Below are 23536 nucleotides of genomic sequence, written 5' to 3' on the forward strand. Positions count from 1 at the left end.
TAAAAAAAAAAAAAAAAGAGAGAGAGAAAGAGAGAGAGAGAAAGAGAGAGAGAAAGATTAAAAAAAGGACCCTTGGAGTTTACAGATTTCATATTTAAACAAGTCCTTTTAAAAAAAAAAAGAAAAAAAAAAAGAAAAACTAATAATGATGATACCTTTGCGTTCAGATGTGTTACTTTTCTCTGAGTCATGTCGTACAAGAGTATTTATTATATGTGTTCTGTGTTCAAATGTAATTTAAAGAAGAGGAAAAAAAAAAAAAGACAAGATGAGAATTTGATTTATGCATGAAAAAAATATACTCTTTCTTGAAGTAATGTAATAATTATTCGGGGAGGGGTGGTCGGGTGGGAGCGGGAGGGCTCAAACTGTGCTTTTTTTCGTCCATGAGTTTTCGGTTGGTGAGGACTTTTCTCCACGGATCATGTTTTATTCCAACTCGTGCAACTACGGGAGAGTCGTTGTTTAATCCCCTCGGTTTCTTCCTTCGCCGCTTTTCTTTCTTTCCTCATGCTGAGGAAGGGTGTCTGGGGCACGGGACCCCGGCGTGCGTTCCCTACCTGTCCCATCGGTTGCCGTGGGGCCTGGCTCTTTGCTGTGCTTTGGGTTTGGTTTTTTGGGGGATTTTTTTTTTTTTTTTTTGTGCTTTATCCAGCTCTGTGGGTCAAATCCCAAGTGCAGACAAGAGAAGGAGAGACAATCAGCTGCCATGACCTGAGCTGGAAAAGCCACGGGGCTCCTCGTGTGCTCTGAGACAAGGGAAACGACCCCCCCCAAACCGCCCCCCCACCGGGGCTGAGACCTTTCCGGGTGATGCTCCCAAGTCCCCATCCTTGGGGTGACCTCACAGACCTGCCTCTGCTCTTGCTCTGCACGGAAATAGGCGCTGAAGATGACGCTGCATCGGGGCCCAGCTGGACCCAGGGATGGACTGGAGGGGCCCGTTTCGGAGGTTTTTCTCCCCAAGGAGTCAGAGCACCCAGCCTGGCTCTTGCCCTGCAGAGACGCCCGCTCTAGTTGAAGGGGGAAGAGGAAGAAGAGCCCAGCCAGAGGTCCTGGCCACTGTTAGGACTTGGGGGACTTTGGAAAATCTCCTTGCCCGCCCTAGACAGCCAGGGAGCTTTCTGCAGATGTCCAGAGAGCCTGCCCTGAACCAGGCTGCATCCCCTACTCCTTCCTCCCCCTGCTCCTCCTCCTCTCCTTGCTTAAAGATGGGAGGAGAGCAGCAGTAAGGAGTAAAGTCTTTGGAGGTCAGGAAGGTCACGGGGGCCTGGAGGAGGCAGCTGTACCTCTTTCTTTCTGCTTTCCCACCATTATCAGAGCATTTACCTTAAAATGCTGATTCTTCATCCCTCTCAAGCCTCTTCACCGCTCCATCTAGCCTCTGTCACTAGAGGTGGCCTCAAAGCTCAGCCCACTGTGAGAAAGGAGATTTCAGCTTCTTCGGGCCCCCAAAAGGGGGTTTGTTTGTTTGGTTGGTTTTTTTTTAATCTGCATCTGTGCTGTCCCTGCAGCCTTTGCCTCCTCTGTGGCCAGCACTGAGACGCTCAGTGCAAGTGGTGGTGGAAGACATGAGCTCTTCCATGGTCCACTGACTGAAGACCTGTCCTAGGAAGAGATGTTTATTCCAGCAGCGCCATTCATCTACTGACTAACCTTCCTGTCCTCTGGGGAGCTCTGCATCCCTGCCGTGTCCCATTTCCTCCTGGGAGACCTTTTCCAGCATGAGAAGCTTTGGAGGCCAAGACTTCATTTCCAACTTCAAGAAGGTCTCACCAGGCTTGGATGCATCCCACAAGTCCTTCAGCCTTACGGAGGTGGTTTCCATCACAGGACGTCAATCAAGTGGCTTGGGAAACCCCCGAGAAGCCAAGAGCTGAGCACTCGCCCCCGTCCTTTAGCCCACCGGGACTCGCTGGATCAGCCACAGGCAGGCTGAGCCCTGCCCCACGCCGGATCTGGCCATGCCTGCTGCCCACATCAACCAAAACGCCTTGAGGAGCAACTTGCCATGATACCAAAGATTTTTTATTTTTTTTTTCCTTGCAGGTAATGACAATCCAAACTCTGTCCTAAAGACAATTCTCTCAACCAGGGTTGCCCCTGAAGGATGTTTTTGTGCTGTGGTGAGCAGGAACAAAACCGGGACCCCAGGGGCACTTCTGAGGGCGATGGAGAGGGGACAGTTGGAGGGTGAGGAAGAGGAGGGAACCTGGGATCTCTCACTGAGACCTGCTGGTTCAGCCTGGTCACCATGTTCTACTTCAGTTGTGGCAGTTTTCAGGGATTTGGGTCCTTTCATCACCCACGACGTCCCGCGGGCACTCTGGCACTACCTTGGGTGGAATTTTTCCACCGATGGCTTTTGGGCTTTGAAGACCCACCACTGGCAGCAGGGCAGCACTGTGCCCATGCCGCTGGGCGAGCAGGAGGAGCACGAGCTCCCAGGGACACCCAGCCGGGTTTTAGCCATCGTCACACAGCGACGGCACAGCCCGAGCTGAGCTTCCCCTGCTCTAACAACAGCGCTGCTGATGGGACACCAGCACTGAGTGGGCCAGGAGCGGGTGTTTCTCTGTGCCAAGGAATGGCTTTGCCAAAAAAAAAAAAAAAATCACCACGCATCCCTTTTCCCGAGCATCTGGAGTATGGGTGGGGAAGATGATCGATCGGCTCATCACTACCTCTCTCCCCACCCTGCTTCGGGCACTGCGAATCTGCCGCGGGGCTGAGCTGGCTGCCAGCGCCGCGCCGGCCAGCCAGCCCCGTCACCACCGCGTGCTCCCCGCGTTGCAGCGGCTCCTTTTTTTCCCTTGTCTCAGAGGACACCCGCGGCCGAGGTGGTGTTGGCAGCCGGCGATGGGGCTGGGCCTGCAGACACCGCCACGCAGAATCTGGTTCTTCTTACGTCTTTGGGTTTTTTAAAGAGAGGAAATTAAAAATGCAAAGAACAAAATAAAGGGTTTTTTTTTTGTTTTGTTTTGTTTTCTTTTTTTCTTTTTCCCCTTAAATTTCTAAAGGAAAAAAAAAAAGAAGTCAGACAGAATTAATCCTGGCCAGGAAGAACCCGCAGCCTTGGATTTGCCAGTCCAACCACCTCCAGAAAACATTGCTCATTTTTCTGTATAGCAATAGGCGACGCTCGCCCTCATCCCACACGGTCTGAGGGCCGCATCTATGAGTTTTTTAAATGACTTTTTCCTTCTAATTAAATTGAATTTTTTTTTTTTTTCTGCTGCTTCATTGTTACTCTCATGGGATAGGTTTTACTCTACAGCGAAATGCAATTGTTACTCCTCTGTGTCTTGCAACTATATTTGTTTAAGCTATTTGCAAACGTTAAAAAAGAAAAAAAAAAATTAAAAAGAGTCTTATGTGTCAGGCACTTTATCCAAACTGTGCTGTGTGCTCTGGAGTTTGTTTCTTGTTCTTTGCAATGACTCATGCAGGGGAAGTTACCAGGAAACTTAACTCCAGCCTGTCAACAGGTTTTAAAAGAGAGAGAGAAAAAAAAAAAAATTAATCTCTATTTGTTCATCCTCTACTGGTCATGACTGTGTTGTATTTCTGCAGCTTTCTGTTTCTTCAATAAATTATTTTCTAGTCATTCATCCTGGGGTGTGTGTGTGTGTCCCGTGGTGATGCTCGGGGTTCAGTTCTCTCCTGATGCAGCTCCGCTGCTCCAGGAGCTGCTCAGCCAGGACAAGAGCTGCTGGGGAGGAGTAGCCCCATTTTAACCATCTCAGCTCCTCTCCCTTAGACCCGGCCTGAGAGCATCAGGACGTAGATTTGGGGATCATGGCCAGGCAGCCGGGAAAGGTTTCTTCCCCCTGTTTTCCACCTGGCCATTGCGGAGGTGAGAGTTTTCCCAGAGGAAGCCTCATACTTTTATTTCTTGGCACCATCCAGCACCCTTCTGGCCAGAGCCCAAAGAAAACACTTTAATTCTCACAAACTCGGTGTAGATGAGGCCAAAGCACTTGTTAAACAAACTGATCAAGTTGTGTGCGCTGCAGGCAGGCCCAAGCCCTCATGTCTCATTTATTTATTTACCCAAATATCTTGTCCCACCGTGCATTTTCCCATGGCACAAGTGCTGGCAGGTGGCACAGAGCTGGTGGCACACACCGAGGCACCACAGGACTTCTCTGTGCAGCTTTCTCCCTTGGTGGCACAGCAGAGAGTTACAGGAGAGGAAAGAAAAGCTCAAGTCCTTTTAATTAAAAAAAAAAAAAACAACAAAAAACAATAAAAAGGGCGATCTTGTCACCAGTCAGTTGTTCACACACAACTTCTCCAGCAGCTGCTGCCGACGTCCACAAAGCGTGGCTCTGCAGGACGTGCTGCTGTGCCCGCTGGGCTGAGCTGATGTATGTCACCCCGACAGCAAACACGCTGTCCCCAAAGATGTGGACATCAGCCCCGGGGCAAGCGGGACGCGGAGATGGGGCATGGCACAGAGTAGACACCACTGCCACGTGCACCTTGTGCAGGGATGGCAAAGGCAAGGAGGTAGATGGTGGGGAGCGCTGAGGAGAGGCTGTGAGAAGCCAGGCTGATTTGGCTGGAGAAGAAAAACCTGCAGGTGATCGATGGTATGTGGGTCCTCCTCCAGAAAACGGGGGGGGGCATCATTTTAAAATTACGCCGCTCGAGTCCGATCTGTTGGGTTGAGGCATGTGAAAGCCGTGGGCCCCGGATCCAGCCCTGGGTGGGGAGGGCGACTGGCTCTGCACCGCGCTCCTTGCAGCTGTGGGAAAACAAGATGAGGGTCTTCACGCGGCCGCTGCAGCTCAGCCCCTGGGGGGGGAGTGGGCTGCGGTGAGAGGCTGCACCCACCACCCAGCCCCGCTGCTGGTCTTGCATTGGGGCATTTGATGAACTCAGAGGTGGGATGGCAAGCCTGGGGCAGCAGAGCTGCTGTTTGTGTGTCCAGCGTGAAGCAGGATCAGCCTTGGGTGGGAGGAAGCGCTGGCTCCAAGGGGGCTCAGCAGAGGGAAGGCACCTGGGACACCAGCCGGGGAGTTGTGGGGCGAGGGGCTGAGGGTGGTGACAGAGGTTGGTTTTCACGGCTTTGCGGGCTCCCGCAAAACCCACGCACACAATGCCTGGGGAGATGGAGCTGCTGGCGGGACACGTCCCAGGGCTCCGCACCCTGAGCAGCAGCCCTCCCAGCTGAGCCAGCCTCTGCAGCCACAGGGGCTTCCCGTGCTTTAAAACCGTCCAAATAAGATTAAAAAAAAAAATGCCTGTAAAAGGAGGAAGCCACCCAGTTCTGTGCCTTTGATGGCATCTCCCCTGTCCCAGCGTGGTGGGAGGTTGATGCCAGCCAGGGCGGCTATGCAGAGGCGTTGGGGAGGGAGGACAAAGCTGGGGTCAGGGGGAGGGAGGACAAAGCTGGGGTCGTCTCTGGCTGCAGGAGACCTGGGGTGGTGCTGCGGGTGGCCCCAGCACGCAAGCTGTCCCCGCGGGTGATGAGGCCGGCGTAGCCTTCCTGGTGGGAGAAGGCGTAGCTGGAGTGGCGGTGGAAGGAGCCGCGAGGGACGTGGGCACGCAGCTCCACCGAGGGCTCCGGCTGCTGCTTGGCCTTCAGGCGGATCTTCTGCAAGGAGATGGGGAGATCAGGGCTGTGATGCGCAGGGACACCCTCCACTGACACATGCTTTGGGTCCCAGCCCCACCATGACCTGAGTTGTTATGATGGGATGTGCAATGTGTGGACACTTCTGGGGGGTCTTCAAAGCTCCCAGAGCTCTGGAGCACAATCTCAACCTCTGCTGTCACCCGGGATCTCTTTGTACCCCCAGGAAGACACAACCCACAACCCAGACGGGGATGAGCTCTACCAAGACCTGCACTGGACCTCAGTGCCTGCTAAGTGCCAGGTCCAGGGAGTCCTGGAGGCTGGTTCCTTACTGCAGCCAAAAGCAGACCCTCTCCAAGAGCTGGAGCAGGTCTCTTGCCCCAGGGCCTCGTCGACCCATGAACCAATTTGGGGAGAAGGCCCTGGAGCGACTTGGGCACCAGTCCCACCACTACAGTCCAGGCAGCTCCTTCCCTGGGGGACTCCACCCTTCCCCTGACCAGTAGCGCCCTGATCAGCCCCGGGCACCGATGCTGGCAGGCGGCAGACCCCCGCCGCGCCAGCCCCTGCGCAGCCCTCACCTGCTGGGTGGTGGCTTTGCCCACGATGGTGCGGTACAAGTGGATGGTGAGAGAGGGGATGGTGTTCACCACCAGGGACAGCAGGACCACGAGCAGGACGTAGGGGTCAGTCAGGGCATTCAGGCTGGCATCTGTCAGCGCAAAAAGTCAGTGGTTTGAAGGAGGGAAGGTGGAGAGAACAGAGGGAACAACTGCCGGGGGACAGGCCCCCACCTGTGAAGGTGCTGAGGGATCTAAAGAGGAGATGGCACCTAAATTGGAGCCAAAAACCAAGCCAGCAAGATTGAGAAGGGGCAGTGAAGAGATGATCTAGAAGGCAGGAATCAGCTTGTAGCACCAAGTCCAGGCTGGGCTTCCCTGGCTGGGGCAGGGGGGATCCCTGAGGCGTCTCACCTGGGAAGCAGAAGATGGCAGGGGCTATCCTGAAGGCGTCGATGCTTTGTGTCAGGAAGGAGAAGAGACAGAAGAGCAGCAGGCTGGCTGTGACCATCAGGAAGGACAATGCCGTCCAGAACTTGGTGTCCAGGATGATCTGCAGGGACAAGGGCAGAGCACACAGCATCTCACGGAGGCTGTGGGGACCCTCTTCCATTCAGCAGCTTGTCCTGAATTCCTCTCCCACCCCAAGGGAGATCAAGCCCCAGCCACGAGGTTGCTGGGGATGGTGTCAGAGAGCCCAGGGCTGCAGTCCCTAAACATCTGCTGCTGGGCCAGGGTGGCGAAGGGCGGATCAGTGCTCACCTCCACCAGGACCGACAGCAGCGACGACGTGGCTACTGTGACAGCAAAGGACTCGTAGTCACCGACAGCCTTGCTACCAATGTGGTCCTCAAAGGCCCAGAGCGCAATGTAGAAGCTGGCGAGGGAGGTGCTGACCCCGTGCAGGACGGTGACACCAAAAACACGGTAGTTGAAGAGCTCATCTTGCTGCCCGATCACGTAGAGCTCAGGGAACTCCAGGCTCTTCTTGGCACTCACATCCTGCCGGGAGGGCACCCAGCATCACCCTTCCCACCCACGCTGGGGAACAGGATTGCGCCACCCCACCCAACACACCCTCTGGGAGAGCTGCAGTGAGTTCCTCCACCTGCTTGCTCTGGGGTGATGAGGAACAGAGGCACCCCAGGACCAGTGGTGAGTTCCAAATGCCCGTTGAGCTGATTGGAACCCTGTCCCAGCACAAAGAGCCGTGCAGGCAGGGCACAAGGACTGCCGGGCTGAGTCACACCTGCCGAGGATGCGGCCTCCAGGCACAGGGGCTGGACGCAGCCCGGTGAACCCATACCTGCTCCAGAAGGCCCACGGACAGCACGGGGTAGGCGGTGTAGAAAATGTTGTAGAGTGCAAGGAACCAGCCCTCGTAGAGAGGCTAGAGGGAGAAGAAAGCAGCTGTGAGCTGTGATGCTTTGGAAGGACTCAGGAAGGATGCCCAGGCACCAGGGGTGAGTCTGAAAGACTCACATCCAAACTCTGGGAAATCCCCATGGACTTGCCCCAGGCTCTGCATCAGCCCAGCATCATCTGCAGGATCAGTGGGCTGTGGGGCCGTGCTGGAGCCACACAGTGCTGGTCAAGTCACACCGATGGCCCTTGGGATAGAAGCTCCCATTTTGGAGGAAATCAGCTTTAATGACCATGAGATCTTTCCCTGTGTCTGTCCAAGACTGAGCTGCAGCACTCAAGGACATCTCGGATCTCCCCAGGGTGATTTTCCCAATCCAGCCAGGTAAACAGCAGATAACCATCTCAGCCAGGCAGTGATATGGACACGTGCCCATCAGGCAGTCCCAGGCACGAGACCTGCGTGGGACCCTCAGCGGAGGGGCTGAGACATCGGTGCGCAGACCTCCGCGGGGTGGCTGTGAGCCCCGCTAATGGCAGCATCCCTCACCTGAGCCGTGAATCCGCTGTGGAAAGCAAACCAGACCTGAGCCAGGAGGCCGGCAAAGGTCTTGTAGAAGAAGTAGCGGAGGAACTTGCAGATGCGGAGGTAGGCCCAGCGGCCGTGGACGAGCAGGAGGCGCTGGAGGTAGGAGAACTGCGCCAGGGCGTAGTCGCTGCACTGCACGGCTTGCATGCCCTCCAGCCCGCTGATGCCCACCCCGATGTCGGCGGCTGCAGAGGACAGGAGGGTGTGAAATGCCGGTGGGGAGGTTTTCAGGGAAGGGGTGCTTGATTTCCCTGTGGATTGCTCCCAGGCTGACGGGCAAAGGGTGGATCCCAGAGTGATGGGCAAAGGGAACAGGTCCCCTCTAACACGTGCCACAGCTGCAGGAGTGACCTGCCGGGCAGGGGTGGGTGTGTGAAGAGCACAGCCCCATGTCAGGGCTGTTGGAGAGGGGCCGGGATGTCTCTGCCAGTCGCCCAGGTTGGGGCTTGAAGTTTCGTCAAGGTTCATCCCCGCCACCAAAGCAAGCTGTCCACCCTGCTCTTGTCCCAGGCTGGTCCTGGTCCTGTGCCTCTTGCTCCCCTTCTGGCACAGCAACACGGGGAACTGGTCTGGGGGTTTCCCTGCCAGCTCCTCACCTCAAAGGAGATCGAGAAGTGGTGGAGATGGCAGAGGGGGCACCACCACTCCCCAGCAGCGGGATCAGCCGGCTGAAACCCACACCCTCCCCTGCCCTGAGCCTCACTTTTGATCATGTTGACATCGTTGGCGCCATCCCCGATGGCCAGCGTGATGGCCTTCTTGTGCTTCTTCACCAGCTGCACGATGAGGGCTTTCTGCTTGGGGGTCACCCTGCAGCAGATCACTGCCTGGCAGCTGGTGGCCAAGTCCACAAAGGCCTTCTCCACCAGACTGTCCCGGTCCTGCGAGCCTGTAGCCTTGCAACAAGCCAGCCACCGCCACAGCCGTCCCTTCTCCTTCAGCACCTCTCCCGTGTGGAGGATTTTGTCCTTAGGGGAGAGCACACGCGGGGTTGGGACCTCACCCATAGCCTTCCGAGCGCGAGGGCCCCCAGCACCTCAACAATGCTCTTAAATCTTGTAGGTGCTACAAAAACACAACCTGCTTCCTCCAAGTTCATCATGCAGCGGGCACTGTGACCATGAGGCCAGTTTGTCCCAGTATGGCCAGAAGAGCATGTGATTACCAGCCTGCGTCACCCAGGAGGCCGGTTGGGGCAGGTGTGGTTGAAGACCCCCAACACCAAATGATCGGTGTGAGGTCGTTCCCCCTCTTCACTCTTCACTCCTCAGCCCAGGACGGGGTTTTCCCACCCCTTGGGCAGGAGGGGCATCGCCTCCTCTGTGTGCTGGCCGCCACCCAGGACTTTGACGGCACCAGGGCAGAAGCAGCAATCTGCCAGCGCAGGCAGGGAGCAGAGAAGAGCATCCGAGTGCCACCTTACCAGGAAGTCCCCACTGATGATCAGAGCTCTCTTCTTGTGGCACGAAGCCTCTGGGCACTGCTGGGAGAGGTGGCCACTGCACAGGGCTTCCTCGCTGCTGCTGAGGTTGTTGTTGCTCACCCAGTAAGCCTTGAGGATCTCGCTGTGTGAGGAAGGGGTGGATGAAGCTGAGCTGGGGACACTGGGCACACTGTCTGTCTTTGTCTGAGACCTACAGTTGGTTTTTGCCATCTCAGGGCCAGCTCCAGGGAGGTGGAGCTGGTGCCCGGTGGTGGTGGGAACAGGGGGGACAAAGAGGGGGCCCCGAGGGCTTGCTGATATCAGAAATCAGCCGCTGACCCTGTGGTCTAGAGGCTGGAGATGCAGCTTAAGCACTTTCTGGTCAAAGCCTGCAGGGAAAAGTGATGTAGGGGCAGAAAGAGAGGAGGAGGCCTGGAAAAGCACCAGCAGATGAGGGCTGGGACAGGGACATGGACATCTAGGCTGGGCCAGGGAAGGAGAAGCATCTCTGGCAGAGTCGAGCGCTGCCCAGCCTGCCACAGGTTCCTACGCCCTCAGGTTCAACGTCCTGAGCCAGGAGGTCAAGACTCCTCACCTGATCTCTTTCTCCTCCAGGATCTCCATGTCATCCGTGAGCAGCTTGCACGCGTAGCCAATGTTCATTGCGGTCTCTGCAACACGCAGGTGTCAGTGGCTGATGGCCGCGTGGTGCTGCCCCCCCATCCCAGGGCCGCCCCCGGCTCTTGGCTCCTACAGCCCTCAGTGGGCGCCAGCTGCTGGGAGCTCTGCTCCAGCTCTGCGACATCGTGCAGATGGCTTCCCCTGCCTCAGTTTCCTCACGGGTGACATGGTCTGTGGGACATGCTATTACTTATATGATAGGGAACAGCAGAACCTGGTTGTTGTCCACCCGGGGTCTCATATCTCCTCCCTGGTCCTGGTTAGGGGAGAAGCTGAAATGTGTTGGTGGGGCCTGGAGTTCCCTCCACTGACCTTGCTTGTCTCCCGTTAGCACCCACACTTTAATGTTGCCCAGTTTCAGCAGCTGGATGGTCTCAGGGACTCCGTCTTGCAACTTGTCCTCAATGGCCGTGGCCCCAAGCAGCTGGAAGGAGGGTGAGTGAGTGTTGCGACATCGGGCAGGCAAAGATGCAGAGGTGAGAACCAACCAGAGGTCCTTGCCCATGACCTGACAGATCTCTAACTCAGTCTACTGGTATTTCCCGGTCACCCCTGGGGAGGAACTCCACCTGCCCTCTCACCCAGGGGATGGGTGTTGGGTCGGACACTTCACTCCCTCATCCCAGAAAGCCCAAACCCCACACTCCTGCCCTCCGTGGGACCAGCGTAGCTGGTTCCTCCTAAACCCCAGCCTCATCCCACCTGCAGGTTCTGCTCCATCTCCTCATACAGCTTGTCCAGCTCCCGCACGCGGTCCTGCAGCAGGACGCTGGCCTCCTGGTGCCTCCTGCTCCACACGCTGTACTCGACCTCGCTCACCTCCTTGCTGGCCAGGCATAAAGTCCTCAGTGTCTCCTCTGCAAAGCGCTGCAGAGACAAGACATCAGGTCTCCCTTCCCTGAACCAGGATGACTCTTGCGGCGGACCAGGGCATCTTGCCGCACAGCCAGGTTGCTCCCATGGGCAGATCCGGAGATCCGCCAGGACCTGAGGGTCTCCATCTGGGCTCTGACTCCCTCCCCCATCCTACAGGATCCCCGTGAGCATCCTTGCAATGTAACTGGTCCATGCAGAACACCGAAGGTGGATTTGATGCCCTCTTAGCCCCTGTCCCAGAAGGAAGAAAGAAGGACCACAGTCCTGAAGCCAGAGGGAGGAAGAGCATCAGGTGACTCCAGAACACCCAGTATCAGGGAGACCAGTATCAAGGAGACCAGCCCTTTCCCCCCAGGCCGGTGTGGGACTCACATCCAGTGCCATCTCGGTGAAGGTCTCATTGGGCCCTCGTCTCTGCAGTCTCTCCAGGATGACTGTGTCAGCCCCCTTGGTGTAGAGCCGGATCGTGCCCTGGGGGTCTCGCACTGGGAGAGAAGGGAAGGACAGCTTAGGTACCCAGAGCGACGGCTCCCACTCATCGCTGTCCCCGTGCAGTGGACGTGCTGCAGAAGGCAACACAGGGGACACTAACGCTTTTCTGCTCGCAGTCATAGGAAGCACAGAATTGCCCCTGGATCTACACCACCGTGAGGCAGGATCAGGCCTCAAGGACCGTCAGTTCCCCACCCACCTCCTCTGAGCCCCTGACCTACATGCTCTCTCTTGGCTGCTCAAATCCTTCACCAAGGGATCGGGGTGAGCAAAACTGTAGGGATGGCCAGGACAATCCTGGCGAGTTCCCTGTGGCCAACCACAGCCACCCCAGTGCCATCCCTTGTAGGGCTGGGTATGGAAGAGACCCTCAGCAACCTCCCTCAGACACGCCATCCCCCTCACCCAGGACAGACATCCTCTTGCGATCGCTGTTGAAGTCCAACATGGCCAGCACTTTGTATGTCCTCTTCACCCCCAGCTCACTGATGGTGATGGTGTCTTGTGTTCGGGCCAGAAAGACGTACCCCAAGTTCCGGGCTGCCAGCACCAGTGCTTCTTCATCTGGTGAAGCTGCCTGATAAACCAGCTGATCTGCAAACGAGGAGTAGGGGTTAGACAAGAAGACTCCCAACCAAGCAACTCTTGGACATCTGGAACACCTTGTTCTTGCCCCGCATCAACATTGTGTATGCAGACCCTAAATTTCAAGCCACCAGGCTAGGGAATCTCAGTCCTGCTTGTCTCATCTCTTCTGCTCATTGCCCCGGGCAGGACGAGTGCCCAGACATGGGTGGTTTATCACCCCCGTGCTTCTGTTCCAACTAATTATCTTTAAAACAAACCCGAATGTTCACGTCTGTGATGGTGGAACAGTGGCCCAAAGCATCCCCAGGCTCTCACACCACCCGCAGCCCCACAGCAGAGCTTTGCTGGGCGATGGAAAAAGCCACCGCGGCCTCGACGCCTTGAACAGCCCCTCAACCCCACTCCGAGCACGTCAACCACCGCGGCCAACCCACCGCCCTTCTCCTCCACCATGACAGTGTGGCAGAGGGCCAGCAGCCTCAGGAACTCCCTCAGCACGGGGTCGCTGTCCCGCCAGGCAGCTTCCAGCAGCGTCGCGTCACAAAAGTCCAACTTCTTCTCCCCACGATGGCTCCAGGTCAACGCCGACCCCTGCAAGAGGCACGGGCAGGCTGCAGGGGCCCGAGAGCGAGACCGAGCACGGGGCTCTGCTGCAGCACGGCAACCCTGCGCTGGCACAGCCCAATCCAGATCAGAGTCGGTAAGCCGAGCTCTGCACTGCCTACACCAAGACTGGGAATTAAAAAAAAAAATAATAATAATTTTGAACTGCATTTTTATAATCTTGGTTCCCTTGTCCTTAACTGGTAGCTGAGAACTGGCAAACTCGCCAGCCCAAGGAAGCACATTCCTCCCTGTTCCAGCATGGGACCCCACTGTAAGCGACTGGTGCGCCAAAACCAACGGCTGGTCCTGCTGCCAGCGTAATCAATAACTGCTGCAGCTCGGGCCCCGGGTGAGGAGCAGCGTCTGGCCCCACGCTACATGGGAGAGGAGAGTTACGCACCGATGGCTTCTTGTTCTCACGGCCTCTGCCTGCACCTGTCAAAATAAAAATAATTCAATTAATAGAGAAGTGGCAGGGGGCATCTCTAGCAGGAGCTTCGGGCAGTTCCTCTGGGTGGAGCCGCCGCTTTGGCTGGCCAAAAGACTGGCAAGCAGGGTCAGGTTTCCAGCATCTGCTCGGCGCTGGTCGCGAGGCAGGCTGTTAGGATGTTTGACTTATTTGGCTCTTGGACGGTTCCAGACTTCCTACATGGTTTTAAATATTAAAAAATCCAGGTCTAGCCTTCATCCATGTTTCCTGGGAGACTCTGCGGTTGGCCAGAGACTGGTGGAATTACGGCAACGCTGCTATCACGGAGGTGCAACACGATACATCAGGCGGGGGGAAATTGGTTTTGTTCCTGCTTAAAACCTTTGCTAGATTTTTTTTTTCCCCCTCCCCTTTGCTTCTATCACTGCTCTTTTGCCTCAAGTGCCTGATACTTGTCTCAGGAAAAAGGAGCTCCATGCTAAAACTCTGGCCCACCCCACTTGCTAAATTTCTCTAATTAAGCTCCCAAAAGCCAGCTGAGAGCTCGCGTAAGTCTAGCAATAAGAAAAGGAAGGGCTTGGCAATTCTCAGGTTTCTAAGGGAAAAAAACCCCAATCTTTTTTTTTTTAAATAATAATAAAAAAAAAAAAACCAAAACAAAGAGAAATGACATGCGTTCGCTGTAAAGAAACGACATAAGGGAAATGATAATTTCTTTGCCTCCTCCACAGGCAACCTGAAAGCCTCACAGTGCCCAGACTTGGAAACCAAGCTGGAGATCCACCAGGAAAACGATGCAAAGAAGAAAAGCAAAACCTCCTTTTTCTCTCCAGGACCCTCATAGAAAATTAAAATCCGTGGGCTCCGCTGGCCCACCGCCCCCTGTCCTGGATAGCACCAGCCAGGTATTCCAGGTGGGGTCCCCCTGACTCGGGCTGCGTGTTCGCTCCTAACCCCAGGCCCCCTGTTGTATCGGGGAAGAGCTGGCTGATTTCAGCTGACTTTGGGGAATGGTACGTCTCCGGAAAGGCAGGCATCCGTTCTAGGAAGGCAGAGCCGTGCCCTGACTCTGGGAGCACGATGTGACAGATGTGACCACAGGCGTGGTGGCCCCGGCAAAGCGCCAATAGCATGGGAGATGAGAGAGAGCTGAATTCCTGCAGCCTCTGCTCACAGCGCTGGACCACCAAGATCCATCCACAGGCCCCAAGCTTCCTGGCAAGCCAGGAGGAGTGGAAAGAACCAGAGTGGCCTAAAATTCAAGGTTCACCTCACTCACGAGCCTCTACAGACTTGCATCCACCAAAAGTTACCATAGATGGTCCCGTTAATGCAGCATTTCTTGAAGCTCATAACATTTTGTGTCAAGGTGCCAGTCTTGTCTGAGAAGATATACTCAATCTGGCCAAGCTGATCATTGAGGCTGGTGCTCCTGGCCTTTGCTGGAATGTCCTTGACAGCGTAATACATTTCCAGATCCCAGTTGATAAAAAAGCTGTTCACCAGATAGATGAATTCAAACCTAGGGAGTCAGATAGAAGACAACTTACGCCGGGAAAGGAGAACACATTACTCGTATCCCAGGGGAATTTGGGGATCTGTCGCAGGAAGAAAGGGCAGAGGGGAACTCCCAGCCCGGATCCTACTGCTCTGAGCTTGGGAGAAGCAAGAGGGTTTTCATGGTTTGTGGCCAGTTTTCTAGAAGGCTCATCACACCAGAGAGCTCATTTGTTCCCAGGCAACTGGGCTCCCCTCTGGAAACCTGGCCCTTGACAACAGAAATTCATAGATCTGGAGATTCCGTGCGGGGGCTCAAAAGTTCGGAAACTGCTTCTTCCAGCACAAATTGTGATTATTGCCGGCTCACAACGGCTGTGCCCTTCTCTTCCCCACCCTGCTGCTGCTCAGACCTTCATCAGTCTCATCCTCAGCCTGCCCACAGTCTCCTACATCAGCACGTGTCTCCGCATCTCCCTTCTGGCTTTCCCCTCAAAGCACGTCATCAATGTTTGTAAGACACAAAAAATTCATTCCGTCCTCACCCCCTTAGGGCTAGGGGAACTCATGGGAAGGACTTGGGTCACGGCCGGGTCTTTTGTGCAGCCCCATTTTGTGGCTGTAAACCAGGGTGCCAGGGGATGGCCAAGGAGGAGGGGGTAAGGATCACTTCCAAGCTCTGTTGTTCTTACGTTATGTACATGGACATGGGTATGATGATGCTCAGGAGGATTGTGAAGCCCCAGAAGTTGAAGAAGGCCTGCTGGGCGGGAGTTGTGTGCTTGTAGAGAGCAGAGAGGTAGCTGTGCTTCTCCTGGAACATCCTGGCCCAGAACCCAGAGGCAACAGCGAGGCAGAGCGAGGTGACCAACAGCACCAGGAAGATCTGAGATGGGAAGCCAAGAATTTCCCCATCACACAGAGCTCACCAAACTCTTTTCTAGGACCAACCATCGTCCCTTCCAGACTGTTTCATTTTAGCTGTAAACCTGGTGGAAAGCTGTCCTTCTCGGAGCTCATCCTGGGCCGAGGGGAAGGATTGCAGCATGTGTTTCAGCTTGACGCATCCACAACACACACACACACAGAGCAAAACCCAATTTTCCCACCCTCCTAATCGCCTCAGACACCATATCCCTGGGCAAGGGGTGTCCTGCAGCCTTCCCGCTGAAGTACCAGCAAACAGGAATGCTGCTGGCCAGTCTGAGAAGTGGTGACAGTCAACCACCAGGAACCGGACTAGGAGCCGTCCAGTTCCTTGTTACGACCAGGCTGCTTTGCTTCCCACAGAGAAAAGGCTCCTCCTTCTCCCATCCTCCATCCTCCATGCTGAGCCACAGCCTGCGGGGCCCCCGGAACAAGCCACCTCCTTGGACCTGCACAGAGATGGATTCATAAAGCAGGCCAGGAGGGGTTGGGGATCCTGGATACTCCAGCTCCCTGGTCCAAGGGGCGGCTCTACAGCGGAGGATTCAGAGCTGCCAGAGTCCAGGGTTTAAGCAACACAACCGCGGTGCAGATTGCTCCAGACCCAGCAACAACCACTTCCTGGGAACACCAGTTGGTATTTGACCATAACAGGTTAAACCCAAGACATTTTGAGCAAAATATTGCAAGCTTAAGAAAATCAGCATCACCCAAGCAAGCAGCATCTTAGGAGACGACTTGTGAGCAACCCCAGGAGGTCAGTGGGCCAGGGCGGGAGGTGTTTGCACCACACTCACTATGATCACCAGCCGGTCCATCATGCGCTCCAGCTTGGTTTTCTTCCGCTTGATCTTTCCACAGTTCTTCATAATTTTGGAATCAAATCCTGGACGAGAAACATTTCCCCCCCCCCCCCCAAGAGCTGTGCAGGGGGCATCTCGGGAGAGTCGGGTTTTGTCAGGGTATCTCCAGACGCGGTTGGGATGTGGATGCTCCAAATTAAGGCTAAGATGGGGGGACAGCCTGAAATGCTGGGAGGATGCTCGGTCCAGGAACCGCACTGGGTTATAAAACACGACCCTCTTCATCCCCAGAGGGGCGTCTGTATCCTATGGGGAACCAAAGGGGAAAAAATCCAGGGTCTGAGCTCGGGTTTGGGAGCCAGGCGCTTGATTTCAGTGGGAAAATCAAGCTCCGGGGTCAGGGGAAGGTCCACAACCCTGATGGACCCATCACAGAGCCACGCTGCTGGGGAAGGGCTGTCATGCAAGGTCTTTGGTTCCTTGCAGGCGGGAGCAAGTGCAACCTCTTGTTGGACGGAGGGCACTTGATGCCTGAGGGGACAGAGGGGACAGAGACTTCCCGAGGCTGAGCCCGTCCCATCCTGGTGGGATGGCCGCATCCTTGCCTGTCTGGGAGACTCACCATCAAAGGCGGCCATGCTCTCCTCGCTCACCAGCTCCTGGTGGGTGGCCAGGAGGGCTTGTCTGAACTTCAGGTTTGTTTCCCTGTGAACAAGAGCCAGGGAGGGACAAATAAAACAACCCTATGGGGTGACAGAGATATTAATTCCGCTATCAGACCCATGGGACGGAGACGGCTGTTAATTATTGGGCGATCACATGAGTGATGGCAACGAAAAGTGAGATAGGGACGTATCGTGCCGAACACTGAGCACTCCTGCGGGGAGAGAGCCGCGGCCCAGAGGCCCTGCCGTTAAATCGTCCTGCAGACGGGGTGGGAGGGATGGGCAGCTGCTGTCCTCCGCCTGGCTGGGAGGAGGCCAGGAGACGGAGAGAGATGCCCAAGGTCACGAGCTGTGCTGTGGAAGCCTCAAAAGCGGGTTTGGGCTCCCATTTTCAGAAATTCGGGGCTCAAATTCCATTTCTGGCGTGTCTGTAGGTTTAGCTTTCAGATGATCCCCACATCCCGTGGTTTCTGCTGAACTTGCAGCCCTCCCAGCATGCCTGATCCCCCAGTGCCAGGGGTCCCCAAGACTGGAGGCTTCAGCCACGGGCTGGGGTGTCTCTGCTCCTCTCCCTGCATTGCCATATCCATCCCCTGCCCCTCTCCTCACCCATCGATCTCCGCAGTCTCCACGTAGCACAGGCTGCTGGGCTCCGAGCTGCACAACAAGAGCATGTCGGCCTTGAAGAGCAAAAATGGGGAAGAGAGCAGCTGGCTGAGCCCCTCCTCGCTGAAACTCCCCCCCCCCAGCCACTGCGCCTGGTGTGCAGCCAGCTCTGGGGCACCACTCACCGGGACGAAATCCTCCTTACGCAGGCGGACGATGTCCCCAACACAGATGTCACGCCATTTCTGCCGGCGGAAGCTGCAGGAGAATTAGGGGGGAAATTTTTATCCTCACAGAGCGGTGGGGATGGGGCTGTGACTGTTTCTGTCCTCTGGACCAGCCTGCGTCTGTCCCCGCTTCTTGCATGAATGGGATCTCCAGACTGTTGACTCCTCTGCCACCGTGGTGGCCTCCCATCTGCAAGACCGAAGGACAGCTGAGCACTAGGGGTGGCACAGGACGCATTTGTCACATCCGCATCTCCCGTACCTATGGCTGGCAGGGATTTTCAACCCCTTCGCCACAGGTGGGAAATGTTTGTCCTTCCTCGAACCAGCGTTTAGCAGGGCCGTGACTCTGTGGGATAGATACGAAGATGGGGAGGAACTGATGTGGCCAAGGAAACCTTCCTCCCGGAATATCACAGCAAATTCGGGCTGGTTTAGACCTGACGTCTATCCCTACAGGTGAACAGCTGATTTTGGGAAGTGATGGGAGCTTGCAGAGCCAGGGACGGTCCCTCCAAAACCCTCCTCAGCTGCTCTGCTCAAGGATGCTCAGCACTTGGGACAATCCTTCGATCCACACAGGCCTGGAAAACACGGGTACCGCTTCACGGAGCCCCTTACCTCTTCCCAGACAGGATTTCACATGGCCTGCTGTTGATGTTTCTGTCACTTTGGTGACGACCCTGCACAAAGGAGAGGAAAAAAAAAAAGAGGCCAAAAGAAAGGGATGGGCCATGCCAGACTTCTTTGTCCCATGAAAACATCCTTCTTGATGCTACAGTCCGTATCCTCAGCCCCAGGGCAAGATCTGCTTTCTGAAGGAATTGGAAGATGTCTTCTGATGAATAAAGAGGCTAAATCCCCCCTGGGTATTTCTGGGGGCTAACCTGGGAGTACAGCCATCGGTTGAGATATTAAAGATGACAGAGATGGGGTTCTAGACCCCAAGGAAAGCAACTGGCTGGTCACATCCTTCCCAAGGGAAAATACGAAGCATTTTGGACATGGAAGAGTTGATGGTGTCTCAGGAATGACGAATGACAGCGACACCCAAGCTTTTCGGCTCACCCAACACTCAGAGGCTTTCACTCCAACCCATACTCACAATGTCATCGATGAGGTCTCGTAGGCCCCGGATGGTGAGGAGGCAGCTCAGGGGGAACAGCAGAGTGTACCAGGGCACTGTGGAGATCTCAGGAAAGGTCTAGGGAAGGAGAATTTCACACCACTGACGCAACTTTCATCCCACTTCGGGACACTTGAGGTGATTATATCTCGCCCTTGCTCCCAGCTCCCCTCCCCAGCCAGTGCCTGGAGACGGCAGGAATCCATCTCCGAAGAATCAAACCAACATCTGGCTACAGAGAACTGTTTTGTTGAATTTCCACCACTTTTTGAAGTGGATGTGTGAAATGCGTGTGGGTGCCTGAATGTGGAGGGTTAAGATTTCTATTTAGGTGTGGTCTACATGAGCTTCACATCCATCTAAACCAAGTAAGTTTACAGTTACCAAACTTAATGTAGGTTAAACCCCTCAGAGTCCACGAAAGACGACGAACACCCCGAAAAAGCAGCATCCTTGACACCACTTTAGACCAGAGTCCCCTACTCTAAGCACCAGACAACCCTCCTCTGCTAGAAAGTCTCACACACGCTCGCTCTTACCTTGGTGTCCAGCTCACCTGTAAGAGGATGACGAAGACAAAGTAGACGTTGGCCGTTCGGTGGAACTGCTCATAGAGGTTCAGTGGCAGGAAGGTGAAGATGTTGTACTTAGCCGTCCTAATGGCATTGCCCTGCGGAAGGGAGGCAGGTCAGAGCCACAGCGGGAGGTCAAGGATGTGTTTTGAAAAGGCCCAAAACGTTTTGGTGGTTTTAGGACTTTATATGGCGCAAGAGAGGCCTTTAAAAATTTACCAAAGCCACGAGGAAGATATTTATTAGGGCAAAGGGACATATAAAAATGAAACAAAATCATTTGTTCCTGATAATCTAAAGCACACCTAACTGACCCCCAGCTAGATGGCCACTGTTTAGCTGGGAAAAAAAAAAATAATCTGGGCTTTTTTGATCAAAACTTTTAAAAAAAATATTATTTCATTTGATTTGACCCTCAGACTGGAGTATCCTTCATACAGTTCTGCTCCTTGTCTGAGAGTCTCAGAGGGCATCCGGGGCACCAGGCCGGGAGCAGCCCTTCCTCTTTGCTGAGGATTATGTACGTGCCTCTCCATCCCACTGGAAATCACTCTGTCACGTCACCCCCAACCACCACCAGCTCAGGAATCAGGGGCTGGGTAAAGAAACGGCCCGGGCTGACTCACCGCATACTTCTTTTTGGTCAGACAGAAAGCCAATTTCTTCCTGAATTGCACGTGGTAGTTTCGGTCGTTGGCCCTCACCTCCCAGGTGAAAGCTGGAAAAGCAAGTGGACATCCACGAGCTGTCATCAGAGTCAGGCCCTGGCCATCAGCTGGTCCCCAAGTGCACAAGGACCAGTGATGGTGCCACTGGGCTCACGGTGACCCACTGCTGGTGACATGGGCTTTCCACGGTGCGCCTACACCTGAGAGCTGCCGGAACAGAGCCGGGTCTTCGGGGTCAGCTGGGCTGTGGAGTGGACAGAGGGGGCAGGAGGCCAGAAGCTTCCAGAGATGTAGGACTGCAGCACACACTTCCCCTCCGAGCCTCGGGCTAACCATCTGGGCTCAGGTTTTGGTTTAACAGTAGAATCAGGCCAGGTGAAGGACGACTCCTCCAAGCACAGTCTTTGCTATTCTGAAGACTGGCCGTTCCTCTCTTGATTTCGTTTTTGCTATCCCGGGTGCAGATACCGCCAAGCAAGGGACATCCCAGCCACGGTCCCCAACTCCTGCATCCCAGCTGACGGTCCATCTTTCCAGACCTTTTCACCCCAAACCTGCTTCTTCCCCACCTCACAACCCTGCCCCACATTCAGCTTTCTCAACGAACTGTCTAAAAAAAAGAAAAATAATCCCAGAACACACTTCTTGCACACTGACCTGGCAGCTGCTTCTTTCCATGCAAGGAGCCTGAGGCTGGGTCCTGCTCAGCCATGCTGGCACCGCTGCCGGGATCTAGGAACAAGGACAACCACAGATATGTGAGCAATGACAACATGATCCCACCAGATGTTCCAACACCCCAAAGCTGGGCCCGTCACCTCTCCGCGGTGGACAAGGGACACTCTTCTGAGCACAGCTGGGGGTTGGTGGCTTCCCCAGAGCTGCAGACAGACTTTTTTACTACCCTGGAGGTGTAAAGCCCGGCACTGACACACACTCCTCTGTAGCCATCTGGGCGTCACGGATCGGTGACTTCAGGCTGAATATTTGTTATCGGGAAACATCTTTCTCCCTTCAACACCTGATGTTCTTTGCCCTGCTTTCTGCAGGACCAGCCGCAGCTCAGGGCTGCATCGAAATCCACTTCACTTGGGCATTTTTTTTTTTTTTTTCCCAACAGATTTGCCCTTCATGGGTGTCTTACACTTACTCAAACCGTGTGTGGGCATCGGCTCTGGGGATTGCCTGGATAGACCCCCCTGCCTTCCCAGTGTCCTGGGGATGCTCAATGGCTTTGGCATGGGTCACCTTTCGGGCCCGCCTTCGCCCAGTCCCAGCTGCCCATGACAACTCAAAGACGTTTTTCCTCTCTGAGGAAGTTATGGGAAATCATTTGGAGACATCAACGAGGGATAGAAACTCTCCCCATCCTGCCATCACACCCGAGCATCCGTCATGCCTAGAGAGCAGCCGCCTTCATCAATGACAAGATTTCCCTTACGCTCAGTAGCTCAGTGACCTTCCCTGCAGGGATGTTAGAGAAGATTAATTAATGTTTGTGAAGCGCTTTGTGATCCTTACATGAAAAGAGGCAGTGAGCTATAAAGCATTAATTAACTTATTATTAAATAATCCCACACAGAAGTCTGTCCTTGCCATTATTTTTTATCTCACGCCTTTGATCACTTTTTTTTTTTTTCGTTCTTTCACTGAAGGATCTACTTCTGTCCCTACTCCTCCTCCTGTTACAAGACAAATTTGATATTGGTTTGCTCCAACACATGATGCTGCCCTCAGATGCTCACGGATGCCACCAGCTGGGCCCAAGCTGGTCACCTCATCCTAGGTCAAAGAGACCCTGAACAGCAACATGGACAGCACCTGCGTCCAGGAGCTCGCCCCCCAAAAAAATTTGATCCGCAGCATCATCCTTCTCCACCTCTAAGGACTCAGCATTTGGCTCCTTACTTGGATCCTAAATGACACCCATAAACTCAGCACGTTTGGGGCCCATCTTCATTTTCACAGCATGGCTGAGAAGGAAGAAAGGGTTGGCAGGGGGCTGCTGTGCATGGTGGGACACTTGTGCTACACCTCACGGCTCCACTTGCCATTTGTCACACAGCTAAGGGAGCGGGAAGAGCTGGGATACCTGGAGGGATGAGATTTCTTCCACACCCAGATGAGAGAAGCCCCTTGGGTCCCAGACTGGCTGTTCCCACTTTGTTTGGGCAAAGTAAGGTGGCAAAAGGGCTCAGCAGAGAGAAATGCACGTCTCCCATCTCCTGCTGTGACCCCACTCGTGTCCTTAGCCTGGTGAAGCTGTCAGCTTGGGACATCTTTCCCTGCAGCCAGCCAGCTCTGGGCTGCATCTGGGTGAAGAGGGACAGAGGGGGGGACGCCAAACTGCCCCCCATCTCCTGCTCCTGGCAGCCTAGCAGGCACATCCCTGCCTCCTCCTAACAGAAGGCTGGGTACCCCCCGACCACGCAGGGGCACCTCCTCCTCCTCCTGGACAGTAATGGGCCAAGGGGTGCAGGCTCAGTGGAGGCACCTGCACCTTAGAGAACATCCAACGGGAGACAAGAGGAACCTCAGGGTATCCAGAATGGGGAAATCTGAGCCACCTGCTCACACCCCTCTAAGCCCGCCCGTGCCCCTTGGTGTGTGCTGGTGGAGGTAACCATCGCTGCTGTGACCCCGTCCCCAACACTGTGCCAGGGCACCACAAGGGCCTCGCCAGCCCCGGTCCATCCTGCAGTCCCCAGCCATGGGCAACTAGGGATGGCAGCTGGGGTCAAACCTGAGCCCAGATCTCCAGTCAAGCTTATGATGAAGTAGGTCCAGATTCAAGCTAGGAAGTCAACACACAGGTCGGGATCAGGTCTGGTGACACAGACCGAGGTGAGACACAGCTCAGTGATTGCTGGGCGGGGTCACTGGGGCAAGACCAGCTCCGGGGCCAAGCCGGAATGTCAGTCCGTGGGTAGAGGGCTGGGTCCATGGCCAGGCACAGGCGTGTGGCCAAGCTGGAGTCAGACCCACCTGCAACAAAGCTTGGGCTAGGACAGAACCCCAGGGCTGAGCTTAACCCATGGGCGGGTGTGGAGAGGTACCAGGGGAGGCTGCTTAGGGCCGTGAACGCCTGTTAGCGCCCTCGAGGCCCTGACCCATCGCCCAACACATCTTCTGACCTTGATCCTTGCTCCAAGACATCAGTACTAAAGCTGAGGCTGACGGCGACGCGTGCCGGGCTGTTTGCCTGGGCTCACTGCTTCCAAACCAGCAAACGGTGCGATCGCTTTAATCAAAGG

General features: G+C 55.1%; 1 protein-coding gene across 1 annotated transcript; it reads right to left on the reverse strand.

Annotated features, from left to right (window-relative positions):
- Positions 1-5338: 5338 nt before the first annotated feature.
- ATP8B3 (ATPase phospholipid transporting 8B3) lies at positions 5339-21567 on the reverse strand. Its single transcript, XM_026865145.1, has 27 exons — positions 21531-21567; positions 20940-21014; positions 20241-20332; positions 19599-19712; positions 19022-19120; positions 18538-18599; positions 17875-17947; positions 17693-17763; positions 17041-17123; positions 16413-16501; positions 15381-15574; positions 14505-14713; positions 13162-13196; positions 12590-12746; positions 11973-12161; positions 11448-11560; positions 10902-11066; positions 10512-10623; positions 10114-10189; positions 9519-9660; positions 8799-9063; positions 8057-8280; positions 7451-7534; positions 6907-7146; positions 6559-6697; positions 6166-6296; positions 5339-5662 (listed from the first exon to the last, which is right to left on the reverse strand). Exons 1-27 carry the CDS (start codon positions 21565-21567, stop codon positions 5339-5341), a joined length of 3594 nt encoding a protein of 1197 aa, XP_026720946.1.
- Positions 21568-23536: the final 1969 nt, after the last annotated feature.

The sequence above is a fragment of the Athene cunicularia genome (genome assembly GCF_003259725.1).
Source record: "Athene cunicularia isolate RWA chromosome 28 unlocalized genomic scaffold, athCun1 chr28_part2, whole genome shotgun sequence".
Lineage (NCBI taxonomy): Eukaryota > Metazoa > Chordata > Aves > Strigiformes > Strigidae > Athene > Athene cunicularia.

Excerpts from the sequence above, each read along its gene's own strand:
- ATP8B3 (XM_026865145.1), bottom strand. The coding sequence starts at position 21,567 with ATGGGCAGCTGGGACTGGGCGAAGGCGGGCCCGAAAG. Across the intron at positions 19,713-20,240 it reads TGACCAAAAAGAAGTATGCG|GGCAATGCCATTAGGACGGC; the intron begins GTGAGTCAGCCC and ends TCCCTTCCGCAG. Across the intron at positions 17,764-17,874 it reads GTAAGGAGGATTTCGTCCCG|GCCGACATGCTCTTGTTGTG; the intron begins GTGAGTGGTGCC and ends TTGCTCTTCAAG.